Source organism: Solea senegalensis, linkage group LG12, assembly GCF_019176455.1.
Source record: "Solea senegalensis isolate Sse05_10M linkage group LG12, IFAPA_SoseM_1, whole genome shotgun sequence".
NCBI lineage: Eukaryota > Metazoa > Chordata > Actinopteri > Pleuronectiformes > Soleidae > Solea > Solea senegalensis.
In genome coordinates this window covers 23,279,947-23,292,988 of record NC_058032.1, presented here as the reverse complement: position 1 = coordinate 23,292,988, position 13,042 = coordinate 23,279,947, and the positions used below count along the sequence as shown (strand labels likewise).

Here is a 13,042-nt window from a genome sequence, read left to right as displayed (position 1 = left end):
TCCTGTTCCAAATTCAAACCTCACGTTAAGATGGTAAATTCAAAATGACAACTTCCCTTTTCCTTTCCCTTACAACGGAGGTTGTAGATTTGTGGGAACGTGACACAGGGAGGTGGACGTGTTTTTGTTTTGTTTTGTCTGGCGGGTCAAACTTGCCGCCTTGACGTTGGGATCAGATGTTTTGAGTCTCGCTGCCTCTGGGAGAGATTTGCTGACACAGAAGAAGAAGAAGAACACCGTGTACCATTTTGCCTATCTTCGTCGTCGTCCTCCTCCTCCTCCCTGATCCCTCTAACTGTTGAGCATGTGATTACGTCAGGAGAACATTTTGTCACATATCCTTGACCTCAACTGATTCATGTCTGTCTTTAGCACTCCTCCCTTGGATGTTTTAAGCAGTTTTCAATTCAATTCCCTACCAAATATTATAGATGGTCAATATTTGTCTTTTGTGTCTTAATGTACATCTTTTGGTTGGTTAATCATTAGTTAGATGTCGACTGATATGGGCATTGATTTCTTTATTTAGCCAGTATTCTTTTTTGCTTCCATCTCATAAAATAGAAATAATACCAAAAAAAATGCTTAATGTCAGAAACGTGGAGTATTTTCAATAAAAATAATGTAAAAACTCAATATTAAATACACGAAACGGGTCATCAAAAGAAGAAATAAATTTTGTTGTGGCCATAGCGTAATATGTAATAACTGGCCAGTTTAAAAATGATAATCTGCCACTGAAGATTCTTATAAAAAAAGAATGTTGCTAAATACACCAGACTCCTCTGTTAAATATTGACATTTTAGAGCATGTTTTCTGCAATTTTTAAGTCTTTTTAACTGATCTGCAGTTCGGCTGTGATCCCTGTGTCGGACGTCGCGCTCATGACTCTTCCAGTGACACACTCTCTGACCAATCAGTGGCCGGTGGCCTGTCGACATCACATTTTAGTCTCACCGATGGAAAAGAAAGAAAGCCGAGTTGTGTAGTAGAAAAAAAGCGTCATAAAAGCACTGTTGGCCTTCACAGCCTGAACTCCCAGCTCGATTATTGAAGTGCTGCTGCTTCGTCTTCTTGGCAGCAGAGTGTGTGTGTGTGTCGTCTCTTTCGAGCGTCTATTGTCTGACTGATTTCCCCAGGCACCCAATCCTGGCAGAAGATTGAAGGCCATCAAAGAGAATTAAGAGGAAACAATGTGGTGTGTGTGTGTTTGTCTGCTTGTGTGTGGTCCAGGAGTGTGTGTGTGTGTTTTGAAGTAAAGCCAAAGTTTCCAGAACAAGCAGAAGCTTTTCCTCCCGGTTCCGTCCACTGGTGCGGTCCTTCAGTGTCCGTGGCTCCAGCTGGCAGTCGACGTACACTGAGGCCAAACACTCCAGTCCTCACAGGCAGGTCAACAGGGGCCTCTTTGTAGTGTCATAGTGTGTGTGTGTGTGTTTGTGTGTAGTCATCAGCCACCGAGACAGCTGTTAAGCTGTTGATCGACTGCAAATGTTGCTGATCTTCATCCTTGGCTGCAGTCTGAGAACTTCTGTGTGTGTTTTTAAGGCAGAAATGAGATTCTATTAGTGGAGCTCAGATGCTAGTCTGGTCATGAAGGGCCTGGTATCTCTGCTCATGTCCTGAATCTACTCCATTCTGATTCACAAGGTCTTAAATTTGTTAAGATTTTTGATTTGACTTGATTTATTCGTACCAATTTTGTTATTAACAGGATTTTTACAAACCCGATGCTACATTCACACTGAACGCACAACGTCGCAATGTAACTGCCAGTTCCGTAGAGCTTTTCTTCCATTCTCCATCGGTTGTACTTGGTTTCCAAGGCATTGCGTAAAGCCAAATTTTCAAAGTTAAAAACTTTCAACTTGAGGGAATGGCGCAAAAACGTGCTGTGCGAAAAATTGAAGCCTCGTCCGGTGACTGCAGAAGAAATTTGGATCTCTCGAACATGTTGCATCATTAAAAATATTAATAATTTACATGAGAAATTTGCTTCACTTGCTTTACTTTTTGATTAAATATGACCACACAGTGCAGTCGTACGGGATAATTCAACGTTAATTAAAAATCTGGTTAAGTAAAAAAAAAATCCAGCCTAGAAACACTTGAGACATTTTGAAGTTATTACCAATGTGTCCAGCAGAGGGTGAAAAGTGACTTTTTGGTTGTACGCTATACATGGCAAAGTAACAAACACGTGAGCAGATCGATTCTTAGCTTAGCTGCTAATAGCCTGTGGTCGCGCGAGACTATCGTGCTTAAATCTCGCGTGGCTGCGGTTTGTTTTTCAGAATCCTGCTTTAGCTGAGACGGTAAAACATCTTATTGCGATATTTTTTTAAATTTTGTTTTTATTTTCCTGTTATATACAACGGACACATTGATGAAACGGTAGTGATCCGATAATTTACCGAGACAAAGCTGAGTCAGTATATCTTTGTCGTTCAATCAATATCAAGTTTAGTCGGCGTTTACTGAAACCAAAAGCAGATGCGGTGAAATCTGTGGCTGTTTTCGGGTAAACCACTCTCTCACTCTCGCTCTGACTCTGACCTCGTGCCTTTGTCACAACAGCTGCTAAAATATTAAACGTGGTGCGTCAGTTTTAGTATTACCCACTGTGCCTCTGGTCTGTTGATAGAAATCTGTTCCTATTCCCAAACTCACAGTTCTGCAGTTGTGTTGGCTTGTTTTTCTTATTTTCTTATTTTCTTATTTTGAAGAGCTGCAGAGGAAGCACTTTGTCCAGCCAACTGGTGTTATACAAATGCTAATTATGTTCTTCCCACAATCTGATTATTATCATTAATGTTATTTTTATTTATTTATGCTGCGTGTAAAGACGTTTGATTCGTCTGTAAATCCTGAGACGGGGCCGTGAGTTCTTTTGGTTTCTTTTTTAGTCTGTGGTTAAAGGACGTGACTTTGTTGTGAAAGTGTTTGTGGTGTGAACGAGTGAGTGAGTCTGTGGGAAACAGTAGCTGCTGCTCGGGCAGGTTTCAGTGGGAGGAAGAGGAGGAAGTAACTGTGGTCTCATCGTGAATCACTATGAGTTGATTAAAAAGAGAACAGATCTGCAAATCACAATCAGATGCTCAGGATTTAATTCTTTTTCTATGTATGAAGCTGTTAACCACACATTTGTGCTGAGTCATAATTCAAAGACATGATAATTCTCCAACTGTGTAACAAATATTGTTCTCCCCCAAAAAGAGGAAATATACAGCCCAAACATTACTCAGCTAAATGTCTGAAAAATGTTGATTTGTTTTAAATAAAAAAAATTTTGAAATTTTTTTCACGTTTAACAAAAAAAAAAAAGTGAACAATTTTGTAAAATATTATTTTTTTTTATTTTTTTTTAAACATTTAGATTTTTTGGGGGAAATATTTGGATTCCCCCCCCCCCAAAACTTGAAATTATGATGTTCTGAAATGTCTTGTTTTTTGTTATCTGGAGCAATACTGGAAACTTTAAGAGCTTGTTGTAATTATAAAAAAAGTAACGCTAATAACACGTTAATTTTCGCAGCCCTAGCTTATATACATAACAATAATAATAATAATTTCTATATAGGGCTAAAATTGCTGTTTGAAGCATTGTTTTTATTTTGAATTTTTCATTATTAAGTAAATCTCGTTGTACAACTTGTATAATGACAATAAAGGCATTCTATTCTATTCTATTCTATTCTATTCTATTATTAGAAAAACGTCAGTGTTGGTAGTTTTTCTGGTGGTATCACGTTCTCATGCTCTATAAGGTTTTAAGTCTATACGTATAACAACTCGTAATTTTCGTCATTTGAAGACATCACTTCAGACGCTTCAGAGGAACAAAAAGCAGCGCTGACCTGAAGTGAACCACAGACACAGTGTGACATCTTTAATGTATCACACGAACAATCCTGTCTGTGTTTATTTATCCCGCAGAAGCTGCTGCGGGGAAGAGTCCCAACCTTTCTTTTCTGTGTAATTAATTAAATTATCTCAGGGCTGCTGCGATAGTCGAGTACTTAAATGTGAATATGTTCTGGTTTCTTAGAAATCAGGTTTGAGAAACGCTAATTTTCAACATTTTCTGACATTTTATGGACCAAACATCAAATTGATTATGAAAATAAGCATTAATTGCAGCCCCAAATGATCTGCAGCATGTCATGTTTTTATATTTAGTTCATTTTAGAGTCAAAATGACTCAGACAATGAACCTGCAGTGTCCAGCTTCTAAAAATGACTGTAATAAAACCATTTAATTCATATTTAACAGCTATTTCATGCGCTAACTGATGAATGGAGCTCCTGAAAGAACTGGCTCCTTCCACAGTTTTGTGCAGGAGACGCCGCAGTGATAACACGGGTCAGAAATCCATTAATGAGACTCACTTTCATGAGGTTCTGCTGCCAAAACGCTTCATAATTCCACAGCGTGGCGAGATTATGTTACGTTATGCCAAGTCTTGAATTTGTTGCAGGAGAGTTTATCGATTTAAACGGGGCGATCAGACTCTTTCTCAACTTTTTTTAGTCGAGTGATGATTTCTGACAGGTTTTCACCTCATTTTAATCCCCACCTTTGTTCCAGCGCGAGTTCACAGCATTAAAACATCTTTATTTCATGTATTCACTGCAGACGTGCGAATGACGGGTCATTATTAATTAGTTTAAACTAAATTTTTTGGAAATCTATACAGGTCTACACACTTTATAGTAATAGTATTCTTTTTTACAGTATATCAAATAATCTGGGGTGCAACTTTCCAGATTAGCAAACGTTTTGTGTGATTTTTGTAGTTAATCATTTCATTGTTGTTCCCTTTAAATATTGTGTCCACTGATATAATCTGTCGGGCAACAATGAGTGAGTTATAACTCGGACAATTTTGAGTCTAAACTCCTGTCTTTTTTTCTGTCAACTGATGATTTGACCTCATTTTGATCCCCACATTTGTTCTTACTGACGTGAGTCCACTGCTGTCACAGAGAACCTTCTTTCACGTTACATCTCAAGATAACGTAAGCACGGCACAGCGCGTGTCCTCAGTCGCCCCCCGCGTGCCCACGTTTCACCCCCCGTCGACTAACTGGGGCTAATTTCACGGTCTGATGAGCAAACGGAGGCGGTTGCGAGCCGACTCTCCTCTGTCACTGTAACCAGGCAGATTTAAAGCGTCCTCCTGTCATGACTCATGATTTAACTGTGACACCAGGGCTTCAACTCACACTAAAATAGTTTTATTAGCTACGCCTAAAGTCCTAAAGATGATTTGAACAGATTATCTGGCCAAATTATCCTGTAGTTTGACGGATTAACAGATGCGATGCCCAGTCACTTCGTTAACGTACCGTTTGTGTGTGTTTATTCTGAAGTCACGTTAAATCCCGCGGGTTTCTGTGAGATCCCAAAATCCCTGGAGTCTCATCCCTGAAATGGTTTGATTAAACACCAAGTGTGAGGTTGCTGCCTTTTTCGATCCTCTCAACCAGTCTGACCCCATTGACCTCTGACCCCTTGCTGGACATTTTTGTGTGTGAATTTCCCAGAAAAGCAGCCGTTTCTGAAATACACAGACCAGCCCTTTAAATGTGCCTGATTGTGGATCAAAATCACAGCAAATGTTGTTATTTTACAAATAATGACCTTGAACCTTCCACCATTCATTTAATTGTAATGTTTTACAGATTACTGAAGTGTTTTCATGGCTAATCTGGGTCTACGTCGCTTTGTGCCTTTAATTTAAAAATAGAAATTGCACAAACTTTATCAGGGTTGTTTTCTGTCAGGACCTGGAGTATCTCCTGTGGTTGCCTTGGAAACAGTATGAAAGTTTTCTCCTTTATTTTTTATTTTTTTGGACACATTAAGTTCACCTGAAATCCTGTGAGCTTTGCAGCCGCAGCGGCTGCTGCCTTGGCAGATTCTTAGACTTCGCTCTTTTCCCCGTTTACTAACGTCTCTGTGTCTCCGTCTCTTGTCTCCAGGCTCCAATGAGAGTCTCTCCATGATGAGGAGTTAACACTGTCGGCCCGACAAACTGCAGGAAGAGACGTGGCCGCTGCACCATCCAGTCGATGCATGGCGGTTTTAGGGGTGAGTTCAACGCCGGTCACACTCATTAAATCATACATTTACACATGTTGTGATTGCGATATGATCCTTTAAGTGGTACGACGGATTATTCTCGCATTTTAACTGTCATTTTTATGAAGAAATCATAAGATTATTGACATGTTTTGAAGTGTGAACAAAGAAAACCCAATTTCTCACCTGGAGTGCACGAGTTCTGAGCCTTAATTGACATTTTGGGGACCAAACAACTCGAAAATAAGCAACAGATTAATCGATTAAGATAAATAATCTTAATTGTTGCAGCCTTGAAGCAAACGGCAGGCAAAATACATGTGCTTTAATTCTAATAATTTAGGTTTCAAGGTTTAAAAAAATGCTTGAACTTTGGATAAAGTTGAAATTGTTCTTGTATTTCTTTCACATGTCTATTTTTTGAGACATGAAACAGTTTTTTTCTCCCGTTTATTGAATTAAAAAGCATTCGGTCACTTACTCCAGCTCAACACAAACGTTTAATGTGATTTTAAATAGTGAAATGAGTTTTGAGAATGCACTTTATGCTGTTTTTCCTCTTTTCAGATCAATTACACAAACACATGAGTTCTGGCATTTAAATCATTTAAAATTGTGCCTTCTTAAATACGGTATTATTTTCTGAATTTGAAGAGCGGTGCATTTAATCTTTATGTATCTTGAATATATACATATACACATTAAAATTACAGTAAAACAGTTTGTAGATGTGTGACCTTTATTTTGAAAATAATGTCTATTTTTTTTCCCCTCCTCCTCCAGAACCCCGACATGCTGACGAGGAAGATAAAGTTGTGTCACATCAACGCTCACATCACCTGTCGCCTGTGTGATGGCTACCTGATCGACGCCACCACCGTCACCGAGTGCTTACACACCTGTGAGTTTACACACACTCACATCGTCATTTATAATCATTTATATACAGTGATATTTATAGAGCGAAATAGTTTTTAAATGGCAAAAGATACAAACAACAGAATAGAAGTACAATATTAACAGAGAAAACTATCAAAAATGAAGTTAAACACTCATCAGTTACTGACAAAAGAAGAGAAGGTGAATATTGTTGACATTTCTGGATGTTTTTTCACGTCTGAGCTCAGTCCGTCCGCTGTGTTTTAGTAGAACAATAATAATTAGCTTTATTCAGTCATTTTTACTGGACGTATTCATGTAAAAGCACCGAAAATAACGCCATAAAATACTCTTTCTTTAACAGGTGATAAGTGTGTGTTAATCTAGAACGTGATGATGATAATCCTGTAACGTCAGAGTTCTCTCTCTTTTGAAAATATACACTCAGTGAACATTCCTAAAGCTCTTATTGTGATGGAGCCTCAAAAAGCTTTAATAAGAAAACTTTTCCCAGACTAGGATTAATAATCCCTGTAATTATTATTATTATTATTATTATTTTCATGAGGATATGAGAAGTAGTAGTGCAGATTAATAATCTGTCCGCACAGACGTGTGTATGAAGGATCAGACTCTCTAACAATCAGATTACATTTAATCTGGATCCGATTATGGATTAGGAGGCAATTAGAGCTTTTTTCACGATTAAAACCAGATTTGATGACATAGGGCGATAGGCAGGGGTCAAACCCTGGACAGGTCACCAGTCCATCACAGGGTCATTCACTCTCACACTCACACACCTGCAGTAAAGAGTGTTCAATTGACCTAATCCCCCCAAATCTGCATGTTTTTGGACTGTGGGAGGAAACCCAAGCATTCACGATGGAGAGCATGAAAACTCTTTCAGAGCAGAGCCAGGAATCGACTCTCTCTCTTTACCACTGATCCACCGTGTCCCTCTTAAGTGGAGTCGACCTTTTCATGCCTCAGACGTTGGTGTTATTCTGTCAGCTGACCTTCTTCACTCAGAACTGATTCTCCTGACAGAGGAGGACAGAGGAGGGCAGAGGAGGGGGGGTTATTGAGTTGAGGCAGATTACCTCATCTGTTACCTTAAGTGACCTTAACAGCTCACGTGAGATCAGCTGGTAGAGGACAGACGCTGTCACATGCTTCACAGCTGATATTTAGTTGTTGTCGTGAAATAATAATTGTCTCCTTCTTCTTCTGCTGCTGCTGAATTCCTTTTTGTTTTGCCTGAGGGAGTTTGTTATCGCCGCTGTCTTAATCAAACTCGACGCGTTTATTCACAGTGCCTGTTTTTATTTTTTCCTCCTGGAAGTGAATAAACGTGCGTTTAAATAATATTAAACCTTGACTGCTGGGATTTAGGGAAAGGAGAATTGATGTGGTCGATGTCAGAGAACAAAACAAAGGAACGTGGCTCAATGTCTCTGACAGAGAATGCGGCTTAAAGTCAGGTTAGGTTAAACTCGGCATGATTAAACAAGACACATTACAAAGACAAACAACCGATTAAAAAGAAATCTCAATTAGTGGCAATTAAATTCAGATTAACAAAGTCAACAATTTAATTTCACTTGGAACAAAAGATTTCACGCAGATTCTTTCAGTTACTGTCTCTTAAGTCTGATAATCCTGTCATTAATCTGTGTAAATAACCAAAGTGTGCTCAGAAATGAAGATAATAATGTTGTTTAAACATAAATATTGACAGAGGAAATTAGATGGTTGGCCAAATAAGAGCTCATGTATTGTCAGCTCTTATTTAAGTTTCTTTATTTAACCTTAACTTATGTACTTTTAATTTCATAATTTAAGAGAAGAAGAAGAGCAAATGAAATAAAGATGATTTATTCATCTGTTCTGTTTTGTTTCTATTATAATATTAGAATTTTCAATATTCTAATGTTTCTTCATGCATGAGGTTAATGTTTAATTGTGATGCCACTCAACTATAAAAGTCAGGTGAAGTCAGGCAGTGTAATTACGCATGTGTCCACCGGAGGGAGCTCTTCTACAAGCTTTGATTCTGCGTCACATGATCAGAGGAAAAAAAAAGAGAATGAATTAGAATCAACAAGACGTCTGTGAGCGAAAGATGAACTTTCTTCTGTTTCACATCAAAATAACTCAAGGACGCGAACGAAAACAATTTGAAGGCGTTTCACCGACGACGTTAATGTTTAACAATGTCACTAGAGATGAGAAATGACTTAAAAGAGGAGCATCAAAGACAAAATCTTATCACCATCACCTACATCAACACGTTTGTCAGGCTGGATTTGAAAATCTGATGCAGCTGACAGATTTTTATAAGCGTGAATTAAAAAGGTAAAAAAAACCAACAACTTCTGACTTATTACAGGGTAAATAAATGAGTAGAGATCGTTTTCCATGTCATTAAAATAGTTACATCTCCGCGAGCATCTTTACTCTTACTTACTTTTTAGGATTTGCATATTGTATTCAAAATTATAAAAAAATAATTCAAAAATACGGTCAAATCTTCCATTTTTTAAGACAAAATTCTATATTTAACGTGTCGTCGGCCGCGATTTAAAAATATTGTGATTTTTATCAAGTCATTTAGTAAGAATTAGAAAGTATATGATACTCTGTGCAGAAATATGTCATTAGTAAATAGGTGCCTGATTAATAAACAGTAACTGGTCAATGCTTTGTATAGAAAATACCAAATATTGACCCCGATTAATCAGTCTACTTTGGTTAATGATGCTTCCAAAGCTGTTTTCAGACGTTTGTGTGGAAGAATATTTGATGATGAGCTTTAAAGAACTTTTATATTTCAGTTGCTTTTGCAACGTTTGGTTCACTTTTTATTTTTGGGAAGTTGGATTTCCTCGTAATGATAATAATGATAATAATAATCTTCAGAAAAGTCTATAATTATCAGGAACATGATTCAGCTGCAGTTGTACAACTTTACAACCCATTTTTCTGCTGAATCGGACTTTGTCTAAAAACAGTACAGAGTAAAAACCAGGCTGAATTTATACATAACCATATGTGTGTGTGTGTGTGTGTCTCCAGTCTGCAGAAGCTGTCTAGTGAAATATCTGGAGGAAAACAACACGTGTCCCACGTGTAGGATTGTTATTCATCAGAGTCATCCACTGCAGTATATCGGGTAAGTGAGAGAAACACTGACACACACACACACACACACACACAACCTAAAACCTATTCTAACCCTAAATCCAGTTCTTAATCCTCAAAAAAACCTGTTAAAGTTGTGTGGAGCATCCAAAATGTCCTTACAAAGATAGGTTTGAACACACACACACACACACACACACCTGCCTCTGGGAGTTTCATCTCTCGCTGCCAGTAACAACAACAACAACAACAACAACAAACCACTGCAGAGTGAAAAAGCTTCAGGTCTGTGTTCTGTTTCAGACTCAGAGACACTCAGAAACTCAGAGAAGCTGCTCTGGAGTGGTCTTTCTCTCTGTGTTTAAAAATGGACGCTCTGCTGCTGCATAAATGCATAAACAACTGAAGACAACAGTATTTATAACCCCAGTCCATTTACAATTCAGTTGGTCTGCAGATAAAGACGACAACGCGAGTGTTCGCAGCTCTGAAAACTATGGATTATGCACCACATGGGAGCTATGCAGTAACTGTACATGTCTGAGACACTTGTGCTCATAAGCTCATATGTTCCCTGGCAGAATTTATGATGAATTTATGAATTTCTTTCACTCATGGTTAGTGGTCGAGTGAATCCATTAATTATCAGACAGTTTTGTTTGCTCTTTTTAAATGTTTTCCTGCCAGTTGTGACATACATTTTAATTTTAAAGTGTTTTTTTCTGTCTGGTTTGACATCAAGTGAAGCACTTACATACTACAGCTTTAAAGCAGGGGCTGAGTCTACATGTCTATATGTGAAAATGCAGTAGATTAAAGCCATTTAAGATTGGCAGGATTAAGTGTCAGATTGAGGGGTTTCTTTTGAGCAGATGTGAGTTGTCCGTCGTCTCTTAGGCATTTGTTTTGTTTTTAAAAGCCTTCAAAATCCCTAATGATGTTTCCCATCAGCCCCAGTTTCCACACACATAAAGAGCTAATGTGCTTTAAATGGAGCGTTTCCAGCAAAAGCAGTGACAACACACTTCACGAGGGAACGACTACAATTGCCGGCACAGTTTAGTTATTTGTGTGTGTGTGTGTGTGTGTGTGAGTGAGTGTGATATCTGTCGGAGTTCATGTTGCCTAATGTTCACGTTCACGTTCCTTCACGTGGAGGAAGTTCGCTTTTCAGCGAGCTCGTTCAGACGGAACACGTGTGCAGTTTAGACCTCGTTAGCTGCAGCCGATGCTTAATCTGCTCCATATCCACGGAGTTCTCCCTGTCAGCCTGCAGGTCTGAGTCTGCTACACGAACCAGATAGGTGTTAAACTCGACACACGCACATACACACAGGGCTCTCAGACAGAAGGAGCATCATTTAAATCTGGTGCCGCTCCATCGCCACCAACATATGTTTCTTGTTTCCTCTCTCCAGAAGTTGTAATTGATATGGAAAAACCCTCGTTTGTCCACATTTCAGACTCGCCAGAAGCTTATAGATGAAACCTGAAGCAAGCGTTTCCCAAACTTGTGCTACTGTTACCAGAAAATGACATTTTTCTGATATTACTTTAGTAAAAGTATTAAAAAAGTGAGGTGTTAGGGTGGCGCCATGGTGGCTCAGTGGCACAGCGAGTTGTCTTTCAACGGGAAGGTTGTGGTTTCAATTCCTGCCTCTGCTAAGTCTCCATGTGTCCTTGAGCAAATACACTTAACCCAAATCCAGAAGCGAATAGGTGAAAACTAAACTCTACATATATACAGACCATAATATCAACTCTTCTTCTTCTGATTTTATTTGGTAGTAACAAGTAACAAAGATAGTTAGAGGAAATGAAGTGGCGTAATAGTCATTTTCCTCCATGTTGACTTTTAACGAACATGAAAACTACATTTTATGCACGTTATTGAAAACATTTACACATTGCACACAACTAAAACGTCAGACAACTCTTCAAATTTGTGTGGGGACCCAACAAAAGCCCCCCTGTGGCTCATCTGTGGGTCCCGACCCACTCTTTGGCACAAATACTTCCTGCCAACCACAGGTGATTAAACGTCAAAACACAACACAAACTGCGTCCCTTTAAACGTCACATTAAACACGTAATACCACCTGTGTCCACCAGGGGTCAGTAGTTCACTGCTGCAGCCGGTCCTGGCCTCCACATTCTGTTTGATTTTCCTGTTTCTGTATCACTGGAGCAAAGTCAACACGCCGTGTCCGGCTGCCACAGCTGGTCGCCTCAACGCGGCGTCACGGTGAAGGGAGACCTGGAGTCCACCCGGCGCACCTGCGTCACTAGCGCTGGCAAACAGGGAAAGGGAACTATTTAACTCTCGGCAGTGTCGGAGCATACGCTGCTCTCCTGCAGCCGCTTAGATTATGACACATTTGACATATTTTCTGCATAAAAGACACAAGGTTTTCACAGATGTCTAAAGTTGTCACGTGGTTCATGTTGAAAAAAGATAAATCACTACTCTGTGTGCTAATGTAAGGTTTGGAATAGTAAAATATGATTCACATGACCCTGGGTCACATGTGCAGCACATTCTAATTACCTCTTCATCTTCTGCAATTTTCACGAGACAAACGATTCATTTTGCATTTCTCATATAATCATTTACAAAGAAGTCATAGTATTTGTTCTGTTAAACTAATACGGTAACTAATTATTTTCCTTTTCCTTTTTTTTAAAGCCATGACAGAACAATGCAAGACATTGTCTACAAACTGGTACCGGGACTTCAAGAGGGTAAGTGTCACTTGTTTTTCGTTTGTTTCATGAATAGAAGTAAATTCATGTGTCTCTCTATTACTGATCTTTCCTCAATCAGTCGATCAGTTTAAGACCCCTGGTCGACGGCGTGTTGAGCTCAGACGAATAGCTTCAAGGTGCATTCAAGAAACGTCGTGAAATTCAAATCAAAGCACACAAAGACGAACTGC

General features: G+C 39.0%; 1 protein-coding gene across 1 annotated transcript in view; it reads left to right on the top strand.

Moving 5' to 3' along the window:
• The window catches only part of LOC122778549 (polycomb group RING finger protein 3), a 42,730-nt gene that overhangs the window by 14,235 nt on the left and 15,453 nt on the right, over window positions 1-13,042 (top strand). The window contains exons 2-5 of the mRNA XM_044040552.1: window positions 5,984-6,092; window positions 6,867-6,984; window positions 10,041-10,137; window positions 12,793-12,848. Coding sequence (XP_043896487.1) covers window positions 6,078-6,092; window positions 6,867-6,984; window positions 10,041-10,137; window positions 12,793-12,848 — 286 coding nt within the window. The 5' untranslated portion in view covers window positions 5,984-6,077. The remainder of the gene's footprint in view (window positions 1-5,983; window positions 6,093-6,866; window positions 6,985-10,040; window positions 10,138-12,792; window positions 12,849-13,042) is intronic.